Source organism: Protobothrops mucrosquamatus, unplaced genomic scaffold, assembly GCF_001527695.2.
Source record: "Protobothrops mucrosquamatus isolate PMUCROS unplaced genomic scaffold, P.Mucros_1.0 scaffold1862, whole genome shotgun sequence".
NCBI classification, from domain to species: domain Eukaryota; kingdom Metazoa; phylum Chordata; class Lepidosauria; order Squamata; family Viperidae; genus Protobothrops; species Protobothrops mucrosquamatus.
This window is the reverse complement of record NW_015387991.1, coordinates 112,748-128,972: the sequence shown is the minus strand read 5'-3', so window position 1 is coordinate 128,972 and position 16,225 is coordinate 112,748. Positions and strand designations below refer to the sequence as shown.

The 16,225-nt window shown below is 43.9% G+C and overlaps 2 protein-coding genes across 2 annotated transcripts in view; one reads left to right on the top strand and one right to left on the bottom strand.

The window, feature by feature from the left end:
• The window catches only part of LOC107294205 (general transcription factor II-I repeat domain-containing protein 2-like), a 12,498-nt gene extending 6,194 nt beyond the window's left edge, over positions 1-6,304 (bottom strand). Inside the window, exons 1-5 of the mRNA XM_015823416.1 lie at positions 6,294-6,304; positions 5,813-5,909; positions 5,096-5,163; positions 2,386-2,515; positions 941-1,040 (exon numbers count right to left, since the gene is read on the bottom strand). Of these exons, the coding sequence (XP_015678902.1) occupies positions 941-1,040; positions 2,386-2,515; positions 5,096-5,163; positions 5,813-5,867 (353 nt within the window). The 5' untranslated portion in view covers positions 5,868-5,909; positions 6,294-6,304. The remainder of the gene's footprint in view (positions 1-940; positions 1,041-2,385; positions 2,516-5,095; positions 5,164-5,812; positions 5,910-6,293) is intronic.
• Positions 1-16,225, top strand: part of LOC107294204 (zinc finger protein 208-like) — a 131,542-nt gene that overhangs the window by 98,206 nt on the left and 17,111 nt on the right. The gene's annotated exons all lie outside the window — the stretch shown is intronic.

Sequence of the window (16,225 nt, the reverse complement as noted above, 5' to 3'; positions counted from 1 at the left end):
CCTTTACCTTGCCTCAGCCTTATCGAGTGGGAAGGCACCTCGCGCCACCGCTTCTGGCCACCTTCCTCAGCGTGAATGAGGCAGGCGCCTCGTGCATAAAAGGCGCTCCCTGGGGCGAGAGCACGCGGCGGCTATAAAGAGCTGCCCTTTCCTTCAGTGCTAAGGTGCTAAGCGGCTTCGAGGCTGGAGACACCTTCCTAAAGCAGCCTCGGCAGAAGCTCTTCCAGCTGCGGAGCTTTGGGCGGTTCCTGAGGAAACGCTCTTCTCCGCTGCACTCAAATCAGCTGCTAGCGGCTTGGGGGGCTCTGCTCCGTCCAAGTTGAAGAAAACGGAGGCCAGCAGAAAGCAGTTTTCTTCAACTCGGACGGAGCAGAGCCATCCAAGCCGCTAGCAGCCAATTTGAGTGTGGAAGACGAGAAGAAGAAGAGCGTGAGGCCAGGTGAGAATATCAGCAATGGTGGCTGGGTGGCTGGGGAGGGGGGATCATGGCAGTGGCATTGGCAGCTCCCCCCACCCAGCCCGTTTCCCCAGCTCCATTTGTTGGCAGAAACCCCCCGTTCCCCGCACGCCCCATCTGACCCACGCATCTTCTTTCCAGCAGGCCTCCGTCTCTTCCTCGGCCGCCGCCACTTGCAGTCCCAAGAAAAAAAGAAGTTTGTGGACAGTCCCATAAACAAAAGAAGTTCAATCAATCAATTCCAAATTTGCGAGATCTTTTTTTTGTGTGTGAGAAGTTGGAATTGATCGATTTAACTTTTTTAGTCCCACTTTTTTTTTTTTTTTGTGGGACTGCAAATGGAGGAGGAGGACCGGAAGCCGCAGTAGAAGGCTGAAAGAGTCGCATCTGGCTCCAGAGCCGCGGGTTGCCGACCCGTGTACTGGAGCATAAACAGAAGATGAGCTTTCCCAATTCCAATTATTCAACTTATTTTTCTCATGCCTTTTTTCTTCCATCTGATTTGCCGGCTTTTCTGTTCTGTCTCCACGACTGATCACTTGGAATGGTTCCCTGCTATCTTGATTCTCCTCCCCATTATTACCTTCAAAGGAAAAGAGAAATGGAACTCATAACAATGTTAGGCAAGAAAAATAATCAAACTATAGAAAGTATTAAGAATTTCCTTCCAAAAATTTGCCAAATACCAATTTCTCTATCAATAAAGGAGAATATTTATAGATCAGGGTTGAAATGATGATGATGATGTTGGAAGGGACCTTGGAGGTCATCTAGTCCAACCCCCTGCTCAGGCAGGAAACCCTATATCATTTTGGACAAATAGCTGTCCAGTCTCTTCTTAAAAACTTCCAGTGTTGGAGCATTCACCGCTTCTGGAGGCAGGTTGTTCCACTGGTTGTTCCACTGAGGTGTCCTTTGGTGCTCTCTGTGCTTGGTTGTTTTCTTGCAGACATTTCATTACCCAAACTCGACAACACTGGGGTTTTTTTTTTATTTATTTGTTTACTTTTCATGTTTCAAGATTGCCCATCCCCCCTCAAGAAGGGTTTATTGCACAGTGGCATACTTACAGTGGCATAGTATGGACATGATTAGTATCTAAAGCATCTTTTTTTGTTCAGAATTATCTGAACATATTGAAATCTCAAGCAGAATCTGCTCTCAGTTAAGGAACAAACAGGGAAACGTTCAAGGAGATATTGGGAGAAAACCTAGCATTTATTGGACGGTTCCACAAAGCTGGGTTGACAAGATCAGAAATGAGGAGGTGATAAGCCGCCTGGGAAAGCCAAGGGAAATCATCAAAAAAATTAAAAAACGAAAATTAGAATATTTCGGACATGTGATGTGACACCCAGAAAAATACAGCATACTCCATTTAATCCTCTAGGGAAAGATTGAAGGCAAACGAGGTCCAGACAGAAGAAGAACATCATGGCTTCAAAATCTAAGGGACTGGTTTGGACAAAACTCAGCAGCACTTTTTCGTGCGGCTGCTGATAAAAACAGGATTGCCAACATGATCGCCAACGTCCGATAATGGATATGGCACAAGAAGAAGAAGAAGCCAATTCCACTAGAAACCTCAAAAAACAGTAAATCGATTTAGTCATTAATCCGAGAGCCTGTATCAGTGACAATCCTAGCACAGATGGGAAAGCATCTGGGACCAAAAAGCTGGAGTCAGTGTGATGGAACTGAGCATCTCCTCAAGCCAAGGAGTTAGTTTGTCACTCTTGAAAGGGAAATGGAAAAATTCGCCAGATGAGAAATAACAAAAGATGTATCAAAGCATCAACACATTGACCTAATCCTTCTCCCTCTCAGGAGATGACACTTGGATGGGGATTTTTTTAAATAAGAAACAGCCGACGGCATCTAATTAAAGGATGTCTTCTCAAACTCTCTGGTGAGTAGCACACTCTTACCCAGAGAGGTCACGTTCCTATAATTTTCCAGCATGACTTCCCAATGCAGCGCTTTTTGGTCAGGATCCAGCTGAGACCACTCCTCCTCGGAAAAATACACCGCCACCTCCTTGAAGGCCGCGAGATCCTCCTGAACAAAGAAAAAGAGAACAGAACAAGCCCATAAGGATTTGTAAGATCTGTTCTATTGTTCCCAAATTCCCAAAGCAAAGGCATGTACTAAGTTAAATGTCTGTGCTTGATAGGATTCCAGGGTTTATGTGAGAACATAGAAGGAGCCAACAACCTTTGACTGAAAAAAATAATTTTGGGCAGAATTTTATCAATTTGATTGATTCTGCAAGACTTTCAGTGCCATTCAGTGAAAGTAACCTCACTTCCATATCTATTGATCCATCCATCCATCCAGCCATCCATCCATCTATCCATTATCAAAAGACTCCCATGATCTGGAGAGAATCAACTTGCAGATGGGCCTTAGAATCCCTAACTATCACTGACCCCAATTCTTTCCCTGTTTGTGGAAGGAAATGAGAGGAGGGGATTCTTTCTAGCATTTCAGCAAAAGACTTATGATGTCCCCGTAAGAAACAATCCTAGGAGGGTGAAGGTTCGTTCTCCGAGCTTGTGGGTTGGTTTCCGAACGTTTCGTTACCAGGCTAGGACTAGGTAACCTCTTCAGCAGAGTTCAGGGGATGTCAGTATCAGTGTTCTTCTGTTTTAAGGGCTTCAGGTGTGGGTGTCAAGTGAGGGTCTTGTGATGCCCCCCCAACTCCCACCAGTTCATCTCCCAATGACCTTGACCTGACGTAACCACCCTATCATAAGACCCATCACAAGCCTCTCCATGATGACTTATACCTATCCCATCATAAGACCCTCACTTGACACACCTACACCTGAAGCCGCTATAAACAAAACACTGACACTGACATCCCCTAAACTCCGCTGAAGATGCTGCCTAGCCTGGTGACGAAACGTTCGGAAACCAACCTACAAGCTCGGAGAACACACCGCCCTCATCCTGCACCCGAGCTACAGATAATAATAATAATAATAATAATAATAATAATAATAATAATAATAATAATAATAATAATAATAATAATAACAACAACAACAACAACAACAACAATAATAATTAATAATAATAATAATAATCAAAAGCAAGCAAGGGTAGTACCAATAGTAATAGGCGCCTTGGGTGCAATCCCAAAACAACTGGAGCACCACTTGAACACCATTGGCACTGACAAATTTGCCGTTAGTCAATTGCAAAAGGCGGCCTTACTAAGAACTGCTTCCATCCTGCGACGATATCTGTAATATCATCAAACATCCACATCTGCCTATCCCAGGTCCTTGGTAAGGACTCGATAGGTAGACAAAATGCCAAATCCAGTCTGAACATCTGGCTGACTGTGCGATGATCCATAATAATAATAATAATAAAGTTGGAAGGGACCTTGGAGGTCATCTAGTCCAACCCCCTGCTCAGGCAGGAAACACTATACCATTTCGGACAAATGGCTGTCCAGTCTCTTCTTAAAAACTTCCAGTGTTGGAGCATCCACTGCTTCTGGAGGCAGGTTGTTCCACTGGTTAATTGGTCTAACTGGCACTTAATTGGCACTTTGGAAAATAGCTTGACTCCCTCTTCTTTGTGGCAGCCCCTGAGATATTGGAACACTGCTATCATGTCCCCCTCGTCCTTCTCTTCATTAAACTAGACATACCCAATTCCAGCAACCGTTCTTTATATGTTTTAGCCTCCAGTCCCCACATCATATTTGTTGCTCTTCTCTGCACTCTTTCTAGAGCAGGGGTGTCAAACTCAATTTCATTGAGGGACGCATCAGCATTGCAGTTGCCCTCAGGGGGGTGGGTGGGTGTGGCCAGGGTGGGTGTGGCCTGAGTGGGCATGGATGGAGTGGGTGTGGCCTGCTGGGTGGGCGTGGCCAGCTGTACATCGTTCGTATCAAGGGTGCCTGTGGGGGCCTGGGCAGGAGTGGGATAGATCTGAGGGTCTCTGGCAGAAGGGGGTGGGACCGGGGCAAGTGCCAAGGCATGGTCCACTGGAGGAACCTCACTGTTCCTCTCAGGCCATGTGGGGGGGGGGCTTATGGAGCTAAGACTGAATGCATTTCAGCATAGATGGCCACCACAAAATTGTACATTGGCTCCTGGCTGGCGTGGGCCAGGGCCAAGGCAGTGGGGGCTGTTCCCTGTTTCTAGGATGGCTTCGTAAGCCACATGAAACCACTTCAGGACAATTTGTCTGAAATGGTATAGGGTTTCCTGCCTGAGCAGGGGGTTGGACTAGATGACCTCCAAGGTCCCTTCCAACTTTATTATTATTATTATTATTATTATTATTATTATTATTATTATTATTATTATTATTATTATTATTATTATTATTATTATTCCAGGAAGAGTAACCAGAAGAAGAGTGAAGAGCAGGACTTTAAAAATATTTCCTGGTAATGGTAGAAATTACAAACCACGGGATCCAAATGACTTCAAAGAAAACTAAGCTGACTGATAGCAACTTGAATCTTCTATTCCCCTTTCCATTTGCTGAGGAACACAAAAATAACCCAGCCCAAACAAGAGGAACAACTGTGAGGAGAAAATGCTTTGTACATCAGCTTCATTTCCTGAAGAAAAGGGAAAACGTAACTCTAATAAATTAATTTTCCCCTCTTACTTGAGTTGGAAGTTTTATCACTATTTCATCTCCATCATAAAGAGCAGACAACTTCATTTGACTCTTTCCTGTAAGGGATACAGAATTTTAAAATACATAATTAAAGTAATTTATCTATATAAATAAAAATGTAAATGTTCGTTTGTTCAAAATCTTAAATCTCCGAAAGTTCTTCACAGATTGATTTGAAATTTTGACACAATGTTGCATTCGAATACGCGCGTGTTTTTATATACCTATATTATATAGATGTCACACCTGTGACAGGTAAAAACATGTTTTTGAAAAACTGCGCCATCTGTTGGACGTAAAAGCAACACACGCTACGATTTTACCATTCCATTTCAATGTTTCCGATTTACGATCCATTTACAATTTCCAAATTTCCAATTTTACTATTCCATTTCAATGTTTCCGATTGCATTGTTAAATTGAATTTTCATAGATTGATTTATTTTCATTTTGATTTAATTATTTCGTGTGACATTGCGTTGGAATTGATGCACAGACAATGGAACAACAAAAAATATTGTATACCCACAAGCATTGTGAAATTAAACATATTAGAAACGTGCGCTTTCTCTTTTCTTTCTTTTCCATTTAACCAGACTGAGCCACAGCAACGCGTGGCTGGGTACAGCTAGTAGGGATAATAGAATACATAAAGAAGATGAGACAGCTGGGACCTCACTGTGGAATAGAAAGATCTTCAATTACCTCCTGATGTATCCTGACTTGGATCTTCCTGAGCGATCCTCCTGAAAAGCAGCATCTGAGAGGGATTTGATGGATCCCTGACCTCCCCAGCGAAGGACTTGAAATAGGAGGCAGGAGAAAAGAAGTGGAATTAACAGCAATAGCGCTTAGACTTATATACCATTTCACAGTGCTTTACCAGCCCTCTCTAAGCGGTTTACAAAGTCAGCCTGTTGCCCCCCAACAAGAGACATAACACAACACGAAGTGGATTCTTGTTCTCTGAACAGTTTCAGAGTTCCCAGCATCACCAAGGAGGTGGTAATCAAAGGAACAGCTGTCCCCAATTTAATTCCTACAACGCATAATGGAACAATGTCCTACCAGAATTAGTGAAGGACCTCTATGTACTATGAGTGCCAGAGATGTCTGGAATGGAAGGATGAAGAATGCAACCCCATTCTTTATTCCCTACTGGAGTCCCCAGATGACGGTCTCTCACCTGCAAGTCGACCTGTTCTTTCTTCTCCTCCGCCTGGCTCAGGAGCAAGCTTTCAACCAGGGCCACCGCTTGGGAGCTGGTTTCTGCTCCACATTCCAGCATCCAGCTCTCCATCTCTGGGGACAGACGGGCCAGGAACTGCTCCAGAACAACTAGGTCCATCATCTGGGCTTTAGTATGCTTTTCTGGTCTCAACCATCGGCAACAAAAGTTGTGGAGTCGGCTGCAAAGTCTTTGGGGAGCCTTCTGATGTTGGACTCTCTTGAAGATCCAGGGCTGAACATTTGAGCAGACCATGGTTTCCTCCTCCAGGATATCTTGCCCAGTTCTCGTCCAGCTATGCCCACAGCTGCCAGGCTGAATAACTGGAGGGCCTTTTCCAGTTGCTTCATTTGCTAAAAGTTGCGTCTCCATTCTGTCCCCGTCTTGTAATACAATTCCAAATGGGTCCAAGGAATCCTGTAGATCTTTAAATGCCTTTTCATTCACAAAGACCATTTCCAAACGCTTTTTTCATTCATAGGACCGATCCCGTAGCCACCAGGACCACAGATGACCGTTTAGAACTCGCTCCCCAAGAAATAATTTTGTACGCAAACAGGTACAAATGGTTTCCCCTTTGTGTCATCTGAGATAGAAAAGAAAATAAATTCCAAGAATTAGAAAGTGCAGAATTTTAACCATTGAACAAGACTCATTCCCATGGAAATAAATACTTTTCCGAAACTGGTATAGGATTCCAGTGTCCCTGAGCAGATAAGTCCTCTTTTTGTGGGTAGATGTGCGCATTTGTGTGGTACACTATTGTTGGAAGAAAGGTCTTCACCATGGTTCATCCAAGCTGGGAATAAACATGGCAACTGCTTTGGGGAAAAGGTTGTAGTTTATTGGAGAGGAGATCAGACAGGAAGATGGTTCTGGCAGCAAGAGAAGTGGGAAAAAAAAGGACTTAGCACATGTAGGGAGTAGATTTTTTTATACCCCCCCCCCAGCCTTTCGTTTGGAGTTATTTCCTGTTCCTGTTTTGAGGCTATTTCCTGTGTCATGTATTCTGACCTGAGTTTGGGTGTGCCCTTTGGCCTTGGTGAGTTAATCCTACCATGTCCTGTCTCAGGTGGGGTACGCAGATTTTAGGTCTTTGTCTTCCTAATCTCCTAGCTCCAACATTCCTGATGGTTACATCTGCATTTGTATAGAGGTGGTTTCTGCTTGGGGGAGGCAGACTTGGGGCTATTAAGAAAAACTGGGCATGCTTTTCTGTCTCTTTAAGATCCTTTGAGAAAATATATTTTCCTGCCCTTTTAATATTTCCTTCTCTGGGGGGCTGACTTCCCATACTATTTTTCCTTACAAGGAAAGTTTCCCCTTTTAAAAATGTTGATCTATTCTACATTCACCTCCAAGCAGGGTTCACACAACCTGCCAGACCCCCAAACAGGTGAACAAACCATGAAACATCAGTTCACATCCAATGAAATGGCAGGAAACGACCCTGGCTGGGGGTGCCCCCTTTCCCTTCTTCTGGGTGGCCTTTGGAGATCCGTGTCTCCCTTTGACACGCAGGCAGGTTCACACAACCCTGCCTCCTCGCCTGGCTTCTTTCCTCTCCTGCTGTGCCTCCGCCAGGCCGACCCTCGTCTTCCCCCACTCGGGCTCTTCTTCCCTGGATACGGGGCGGGAAGGGACACCCGGATCCCCGCCGCCTTCCTGGGATCCCCGGTTCTTCTACTGCAGCTGCTACTCTGGAGCTCCGCTTCCCCCCCTGCATGGAGAGGGCATCTGGGGAACATGGGACCCGGGATTGCACCCGGAGGAGGGCCCTGCACGGGTCTCCCCCTCCTCGTCTCCTTTTGCACGGGAATATCCCCCTCCCCAAGACACGTGCGAATCTCTTACCCGCGAGACGCTCCCGTAGCCTCTTCGCCTCCCGCGGAGCTCCAGGGGTTAAGGAGAGCGAGTATGGCGTCCCAGAGCGGCAGGCGTTTATGACGCCTCGCCTCCTCTGGAAAGCCAGCTGTGACGTTCGCCCTCCAGTGGACCAATGGGGAAACTCCTGGCGTTCCCTTCTCTTGGCAGAGCGCGGTCCCTGGACGAGTCTGCGCAGAGTGCCAGGATTCCTCGAAAGGGCGTGAAAGAGGAGCGCACCTGAGGGGAAGGGGGAGGGCAGGGATGATGGGCATGGGAGTAGGAGGCAAGGCCCCTGTCATTGGTTGCCTGTCTAAGAGTTCCCGTTAAAACAGTCGAGTTAGGCCTCTGGGTCAGTCTCTTCAGAAGGGGTTCTCCTTACTTCCTCCTTCCCTAGAAGCAACCTAGAACTAAGGAGAAACTTCCTGACAGAACAATTGTTCCACTATATCAGGGGCTGCCACAAAGAAGAGGGAGTCAAGCTATTCTCCAAGGCGCCTGAAGGCAGGACAAGAAGCAACGGGTGGAAACTAATCAAGGAGAGAAGCAACCTAGAACTAAGGAGAAAGTTCCTGACGGTTAGAACAATTAACCAGTGGAACGACCTGCCTCCAGAAGCGGTGAATGCTCCAACACTGGAGGTTTTTAAGAAGAGACTGGACAGCCATCTGTCTGAAATGGTATAGGGTTTCCTGCCTGAGCAGGGGGTTGGACTAGATGACCTCCAAGGTCCCTTCCAACTTTATCATTATTATTATAATTAACCAGTGGAACAACCTGCCTCCAGAAGCGGTGAATGCTCCAACACTGGAAGTCTTTAAGAAGAGACTGGACAGCCATTTGTCTGAAATGGTATAGGGTTTCCTGCCTGAGCCCCTAGCAGGTTGGACTAGATGACCTCCAAGGTCCCTTCCAACCGTTGTTATTAATAATAATAATAATAATAATAATAATAGTTAGAAGGGACCTTGGAGGTCATCTACTCCAACCCCCTGCTCAGGCAGAAAACCCTATACAAATGGCTGTCCAGTCTCTTCTTAAAGACTTCCAGTGTTGGAGCATTCACCGCTTCTGGAGGCAGGTTGTTCCACTGGTTAATTGTTCTAACTGTCAGGAAGTTTCTCCTTAGTTCCTTACTGAAACACTGCTATCATGTCCCCCCTCGTCCTTCTCTTTGTTAAACTAGACATACCCAGTTCCAGCAACCGTTCCTTGTTTTTCACAGAGAGCCGGAGGGGGAGGCTTGATTGAAGAGTTTAATTAAAAAGAAATAGAAGGTGCTGTGCATCAGTTTTCCGGGGCCCCCCTCCCCCTCTCTCTCCCTCTTTTTCTCCCCCTCTCTTCCTCTCTCTCCGTCCTCTTCTCCCTCTCTGTCTCTCTCTTCCTCTCCCTATCTTTCCTCTCCCCCCTCCCCCTCTCTCCGATCTTCTGCTCACCTGGCAAGCTGGCTTCACGCTGTTCTCCGACAAGCTGACACACATTCTTATTGGCTGGCTCTCTCCTGCCCTTGGTCTGCCAGTCCTCTTCCCCCACTCAGTGTGTATGTGTGTGTGTGTGTGAGAGAGAGAGAGAGAGAAAGAGAGAGATGCTGCTTGCAGCTTTCTGCTGCTTCCTGCTTCCTGCAGAGACGCAGCAAAAGAGAAGCCCCGCCCAATAAGCTTGTCAGCTTGGAGAACCGCATGAGACCACCCTTTTTTTACACAGAGAGAGGGGGGGGAGAGAAGGGAAGCGCAAGTGCCTCTCTCTGTCTCTCTGCAAATGGCGGAGGAGGCTGGGAGCCACAGGAGAAGGCTGAAAGAGCCACATGCGGCTCTGGAGCTGCGGGTTGCCGACCCGTGGTACAGGGCTTCCTGCCTGAGCAGGGGGTTGGACTATAACGGGTCCCCAACAAGCAGGCTGCACAAACAAGCAAAGCTCCATCCTCAGGACGCAGGCAGTATTCAAAACCACACACCCCTCTGGTCTGCAGAAAACCCTTTCTCCATGGCACCGGTCCCTGGTGCCCAAAAAGTTGGGGACCTTTGGATTAGAAGACCTCCAAGGTCCCTTCCAAATCTGTTATTTTGTTATTCCTGGCCTGAAGTCCTGCTGGCTTCGGGACTGGGGTGCTGCTTTCCCGCCTTTCCCCATGACTGCAAAGGCGTTCTGCCAGCAGACAAAGGAGGGAAACGTTGCAGGGACCGAGGGGCAGGTAGGGCTGAGATGCAGCATTCGCGCTGTGTGCCCGATTAGGCCTGTTTTGTCAAAATTGGCAACTTTACACTCTGGGTGCAACTTTACACTCTTAATTGCTCCATGTTTGAAAAAGTGTGGATTAGGCTAAGAAGATATAAGGAACGGCTGCTGGAATTGGGTATGTCTAGTTTAACGAAGAGAAGGACGAGGGGGGACATGATAGCAGTGTTCCAATATCTCAGGGGCTGCCCCAAAGAAGAGAGAGTCAAGCTATTCTTCAAGGCGCCTGAAGGCAAGACGAGAAGCAACGGGTGGAAACTGATCAAGGAGAGAAGCAACCTAGAACTAAGGAGAAACTTCCTGACAGAACAATTAACCAGTGGAACAACCTGCCTCCAGAAGCTCTGAATGCTCCAACACTGGAAGTTTTTAAGAAGAGACTGGACAGCCATTTGTCTGAAATGGTGTAGGGTTCCTGCCTGAGCAGGGGGTTGGACTCGATGACCTCCAAGGTCCCTTCCAACTTTATTATTATTATTATTATTATTATTATTATTATTATTATTATTATTATTATTATTATTATTAAGGACGAGGGGAGACATGATAGCAGTGTTCCAATATCTCAGGGGCTGCCACAAAGAAGAGGGAGTCAAGCTATTCTCCAAAGCAACTGAAGGCAGGACAAGAAGCAACGGGTGGAAACTAATCAAGGAGAGAAGCAACCTAGAACTAAGGAGAAACTTCCTGACAGTTAGAACAATTAACCAGTGGAACAACCTGCCTCCAGAAGCGGTGAATGCTCCAACACTGGAAGTTTTTAAGAAGAGACTGGACAGCCATTTCTCCGAAATGCTATAGGGTTTCCTGCCTGAGCAGGGGGTTGGACTAGATGACCTCCAAAGTCCCTTCCAACTTTATTTTTTATTATTATTATTATTATTATTATTGTTGTTGTTGTTGTTGTTGTTGTTGTTGTTATTATTATTATTATTATTATTATTATTATTATTATTATTATTATTATGTGGGAAAGTGGCTGTAGGAGTTGCATGAATCAGAAGATCTTGCTAGGCTGTAATGGTTTATTATTAGTCCGATATGTACTGGGTGGTTTTTTGTTTTGTTTTTTGGTTAAGTTTGGCTTCTGAAGTTCCCGCAGGGGTTTGGGTCAGGAGGTTAATGAGGTTATTATAAGTTCAAATGCTGATTTATTTACTTATACAATCTATTTATATAGCACTCATCTCAATTGCTCTTTTACAACCCAAGACATTTAAAGGATTGTCCTTAAATCTCTATGTGGCCGTAGAAATCATTAGAAGAAATAACTAGGAAATAGACATTCAAATTTTAAATGTATTCTGTAGCATTCTGAGTCCTTGATAGAAACTGATCAAGAAGAGTTCTCCAGAATTTTCCCCAGAGGCAGAGAATTAAAGTTACCTTGTCAGATTCCCCTCTTTCTTTCCTGACATTAGTTGGTTCATAAGATTCTCTTCTTTTTTCTTTTTCTTTGGATGCGATGTAGTTAAACTATTGTTTCTGGAGGTTTCTTTGGTTTTCCATTTTAGAGACGCAAGTGGTCCTCGACTTAACAATGGTTCATTTAGTGGCTGTTCGAAGTTAAAACGGCGCTGAAAAAAGTGACTTACGACCATTTTTCTGTTACAATCTTCGCAGCATCCCCATGATCAAAATTCAGATGCTTGGCAATTGGTTCAAATTTATGATGGTCGCAGTGTCCTGGGATCATGTGAACCCCTTTTGTTACCTTCTGTCAAGCAAGTCAACAGGGAAGCCAGATTTGCTTAACAACCAGGTTAGTAATTTATCAATTAATAATAATAATAATTATTATTATTATTAATAATAATAATAATAATAATAATAATAATAATAATAATAATAATAATAATAATAATAATAATAATAATAATAATAATAATGTTGGAAGGGACCTTGGAGGTCATCTAGTCCAACCCCCTGCTCAGGCAGGAAACCCTATACCATTTCGGACAAATGGCTGTCCAGTCTCTTCTTAAAAACTTCCAGTGTTGGAGGGGGGACATGATAGCAGTGTTCCAATATCTCAGGGGTTGCCANCAGTGAGAACAATTAACCAGTGGAACAACCTGCCTCCAGAAGCGGTGAATGCTCCAACACTGGAAGTTTTTAAGAAGAGACTGGACAGCCATTTGTCCGAAATGGTATAGGGTTTCCTGCCTGAGCAGGGGGTTGGACTAGATGACCTTCAAGGTCCCTTCCAACTTTACTATTATTATTATTATTATTATTATTATTCTGGAGGCAGGTTGTTCCACTGGTTAATTGTTCTAACTGTCAGGAAGTTTCTCCTTAGTTCTAGGTTGCTTCTCTCCTTGATTAGTTTCCATCCGTTGCTTCTTGTCCTGCCTTCAGGTGCTTTGGAAAATAGCTTGACTCCTTCTTCTTTGTGGCAGCCCTTGAGATATTGGAACACTGACATCATGTCCCCCCTCGTCCTTCTGTTTGTTAAACTAGACATACCCAGTTCCAGCAGCCGTTCCTTATATGTTTTAGCCTCCAGTCCCCTAATCATCTTTGTTGCTCTTCTCTGTACTCTTTCTAGAGTCTCAACATCTTTTTTACATCATGGTGACCAAAACTGGATGCAGTATTCCAAGTGTGGCCTTACCAAGGCATTGTAAAGTGGTATTAATACTTCACGTGATCTTGATTCTATCCCTCTGTTAATGCTGCCTAGCACTGTGTTGGCTTTTTTGGCAGCTGCAGCACACGGCTGGCTCATAGTTAAGTGATTGTCCACTAGGACTATGAGATCCCTCTCACAGTTACTACTATTGAGTAAGGTACCCCCTATACTATACCTGTACATTTGGTTTTTCTTATAGTGATTCAGTTAAGAACTGTGGCAAAAAAAGCCGTAAAATGGGGCAAAACTCATGTAACAAATGTTTCACTTAAGCACAGAAATTTTGGGTTTAATTGGAGTTGTAAGTCGAGGACTCCCTGTATAACCTGGAAATCTTTCGTGCTTCCTCTGGAGACTGAAAACTAAACTAGGGTCAAATGCTCCTCACTTCAACCTGCCTTAGAAGGATGAATGAACCAGGACATCATCTTAAGGTACGTTCTGTCAAACCCTGCGTTTTATGTAAACTTGGCCTCTCATTGGTTAGCCAGTTTGGCCTCAGGGCAAATTGTGTGAACCTGCCTGCCTATAATAGTGTGACTTTGTTCCTGGAAAGTAAACCCTGACAAATTAATAATAGTAGTAATAATAATAATAATAATAATAATAATAATAATAATAATAATAATAATAATAATAATAATAATAATAATAATAATAGTAATATAGTTAGAAGGGACCGTGGAGGTCATCGAGTCCAACCCCCTGCTCAGGCAGGAACCCTACACCATTTCAGACAAATGGCTGGTTCTTAATCCCTTCTTAAAATTTGATCTATTCTTCCTTTGTCTAATGTGTTTTTCCTGTTTTTCCGTCTCTTTTGTTATTTCTCATTCTTAATCCAATCACATTCCTCTGTGGGTGGGAAAAGGAGGAAATCATATGTACCAGTGGTTAGAATGCAGTATTGCAGGCTAATTTTGCCAGCAGTTCGATTTTCACTGGCTCAAGGTTGACTTAGCCTTCTATTCTTCCAGAGATTGGTAAAACCCAGATTGTTGGGGGCAATATGCTGACTCTGAACCATTTAGAGAGGGCTGTAAAGCACTGTGAAGCGGTATATAAGTCTAAGTGTTATTGCTATTTATATTAGTTAAACAAGAAGTTTAACTCAGTGGGTTTCTGCCTCAAATTTCCAATGTTATTTTTTTTGTCCCAAGTAGGGATATCCAAGAGAATGAACCGGATGAGGAGGCTCTTGTGTTGATATCACAAACACTGAGGAATGAACTGAGAAATGAAACCTTGGGAAATCAGTGCAGACACTGAAGTAAAATTAGGAAACCTTCAAGAATGTATAGGAGAAATCCTTCAGAGTCTTAACATGCTAGAGTCCTAGAGTCCTGACTGGACAAAATTGGGAAAGAAAGAAAATTGTTCAGTGCATCATTATAGCAATAGCATTTAGATTTATATAACATTTCACAGTGCTTTATAGTCCTCTCTAAGCAGTTTACAGAGTCAGCCTATTGCCCCCAGCAATCTCGTTCCTCATTTTACCGACTTCGGAAGGATGGAAGGCTGAGTCAACATTGAGCTGGTGAAAATCAAACTGCTGGCAGCCAGCAGTCACAGACGTAGCCTGCAGTGCTACATTCTAACCACTGCGCCACCATGGCTCTGTAGTGTTTCTAGTTGTCATACAGTTATCATGTACACTGCAAATTGATTTGGCATTGTTTGTTCCAATATTTAAATTGTGTCTCTTACGTTTGTACAAAATAATGAATGGAGATGTAACAAAGGTAGAGTGCATGAGACCCATGCAGTGCAGTCCATAAAGTCAGAAGGGGTTGTCTGAAAGATTTTATGCAGCATGTGGGAAATTATCCAAATGAAGACATCTTAGAAGGCATAATGAAAGGCGGTTCAGGAAACAAGTTGGATTGTCAATGCTGCTAACATCAGATGTTCTTGCTTTGACAATATACGAAGATGCAGACATTTTCTATTTAACCTGTGTATTACTTTTAGAGTTAGAATTAGATGGTGCTGGAGGGGAGGGGGAAGAACGTGCAGGGGGATTAGTTAGCCATAACAATATCTCAGTATTCTTCAAGGTTGTTTGTAATAAGAGGAGATAAGAAATGGCAGGTTATGCAACTGGAGGGAAAGTTCACACTTCAAACTAATTGGAGAATGTGATTAATGACTGTTAATTGAAGGAGTGAATTATGCTTAGATACTATGTGTTTAGGGGAGGAGAATTCAGATTTTGGCTTCACCTGTGTACGTGCCGAAGCTATGTTTTCTTATTAAAGATTCTTTAAGGTAAACAATGCCTCAAAGTTCTTTGAAGAATTTCTTCCTTCGGAACCATGACATGGATCATATATGAACCAAGTGAGCAGAAAAATACCCATTTTAGCATAGTGGTTAAAGGCATCAGGCTAGAAGCCAGGAGACCGAGTTCTAGTACTGCCTTGAACACAAAGCCAGCTGAGTAACTTGGGCCAGTAAGTCAGTCCCAACCCTAGGAGGGAGGCAATGGCAAATCACTTCTGAAAAATGTTGCCAAGAAAACATCTGGGACTTGTCCAGGTGGCCTTGAAGAACCGAACACAATTGAATGGAAGGAAAAAAATGTGGAGAAGTACCAGGCAGTGTGAAAAGGAAACCATGCTGGCCCAGCTTTTGAGAGAATATAAAAATGGATAATACTTGGAGCCATAATGTAGAACAAAATGCCAAATGAGGCATTGAGCGTGGTGGGCATTTGCCTCGATTCTTCTTCTTCTTTTCTTTTCAATTCTATTTTTATTTTATTCATAGAAAGTTAAAATACAAATACAAAATTCCAATTTTTTTAAAAAAATAAAGGGAAAAAAAGCAAACAACATAAATAGTGCATTAAAAAAACACTAACACCTATGCACATATACTTTCCCACCCCTTGCGAAACAGGCTCCCCAAATTTTTAAAGTACCAAATCTATTTCCAAGTTATTAACCTGTCATCTATGTATTATATTAATGACATAATAGTTATGTAAAACATGCTCCGTATCAGGGGCCGAAGAATCGCTGGGCGGTGAACGTGGGAAAAGTAGCAGAGGCTAAAGACCCCCTTCCTCCCCCCATGGGGTCAACGTCTGAGGAGGCAAGTGGCTAGCTGAATGGGATGACACAGGTAAGTGGAAGCTCCTGATTGCTGCCCG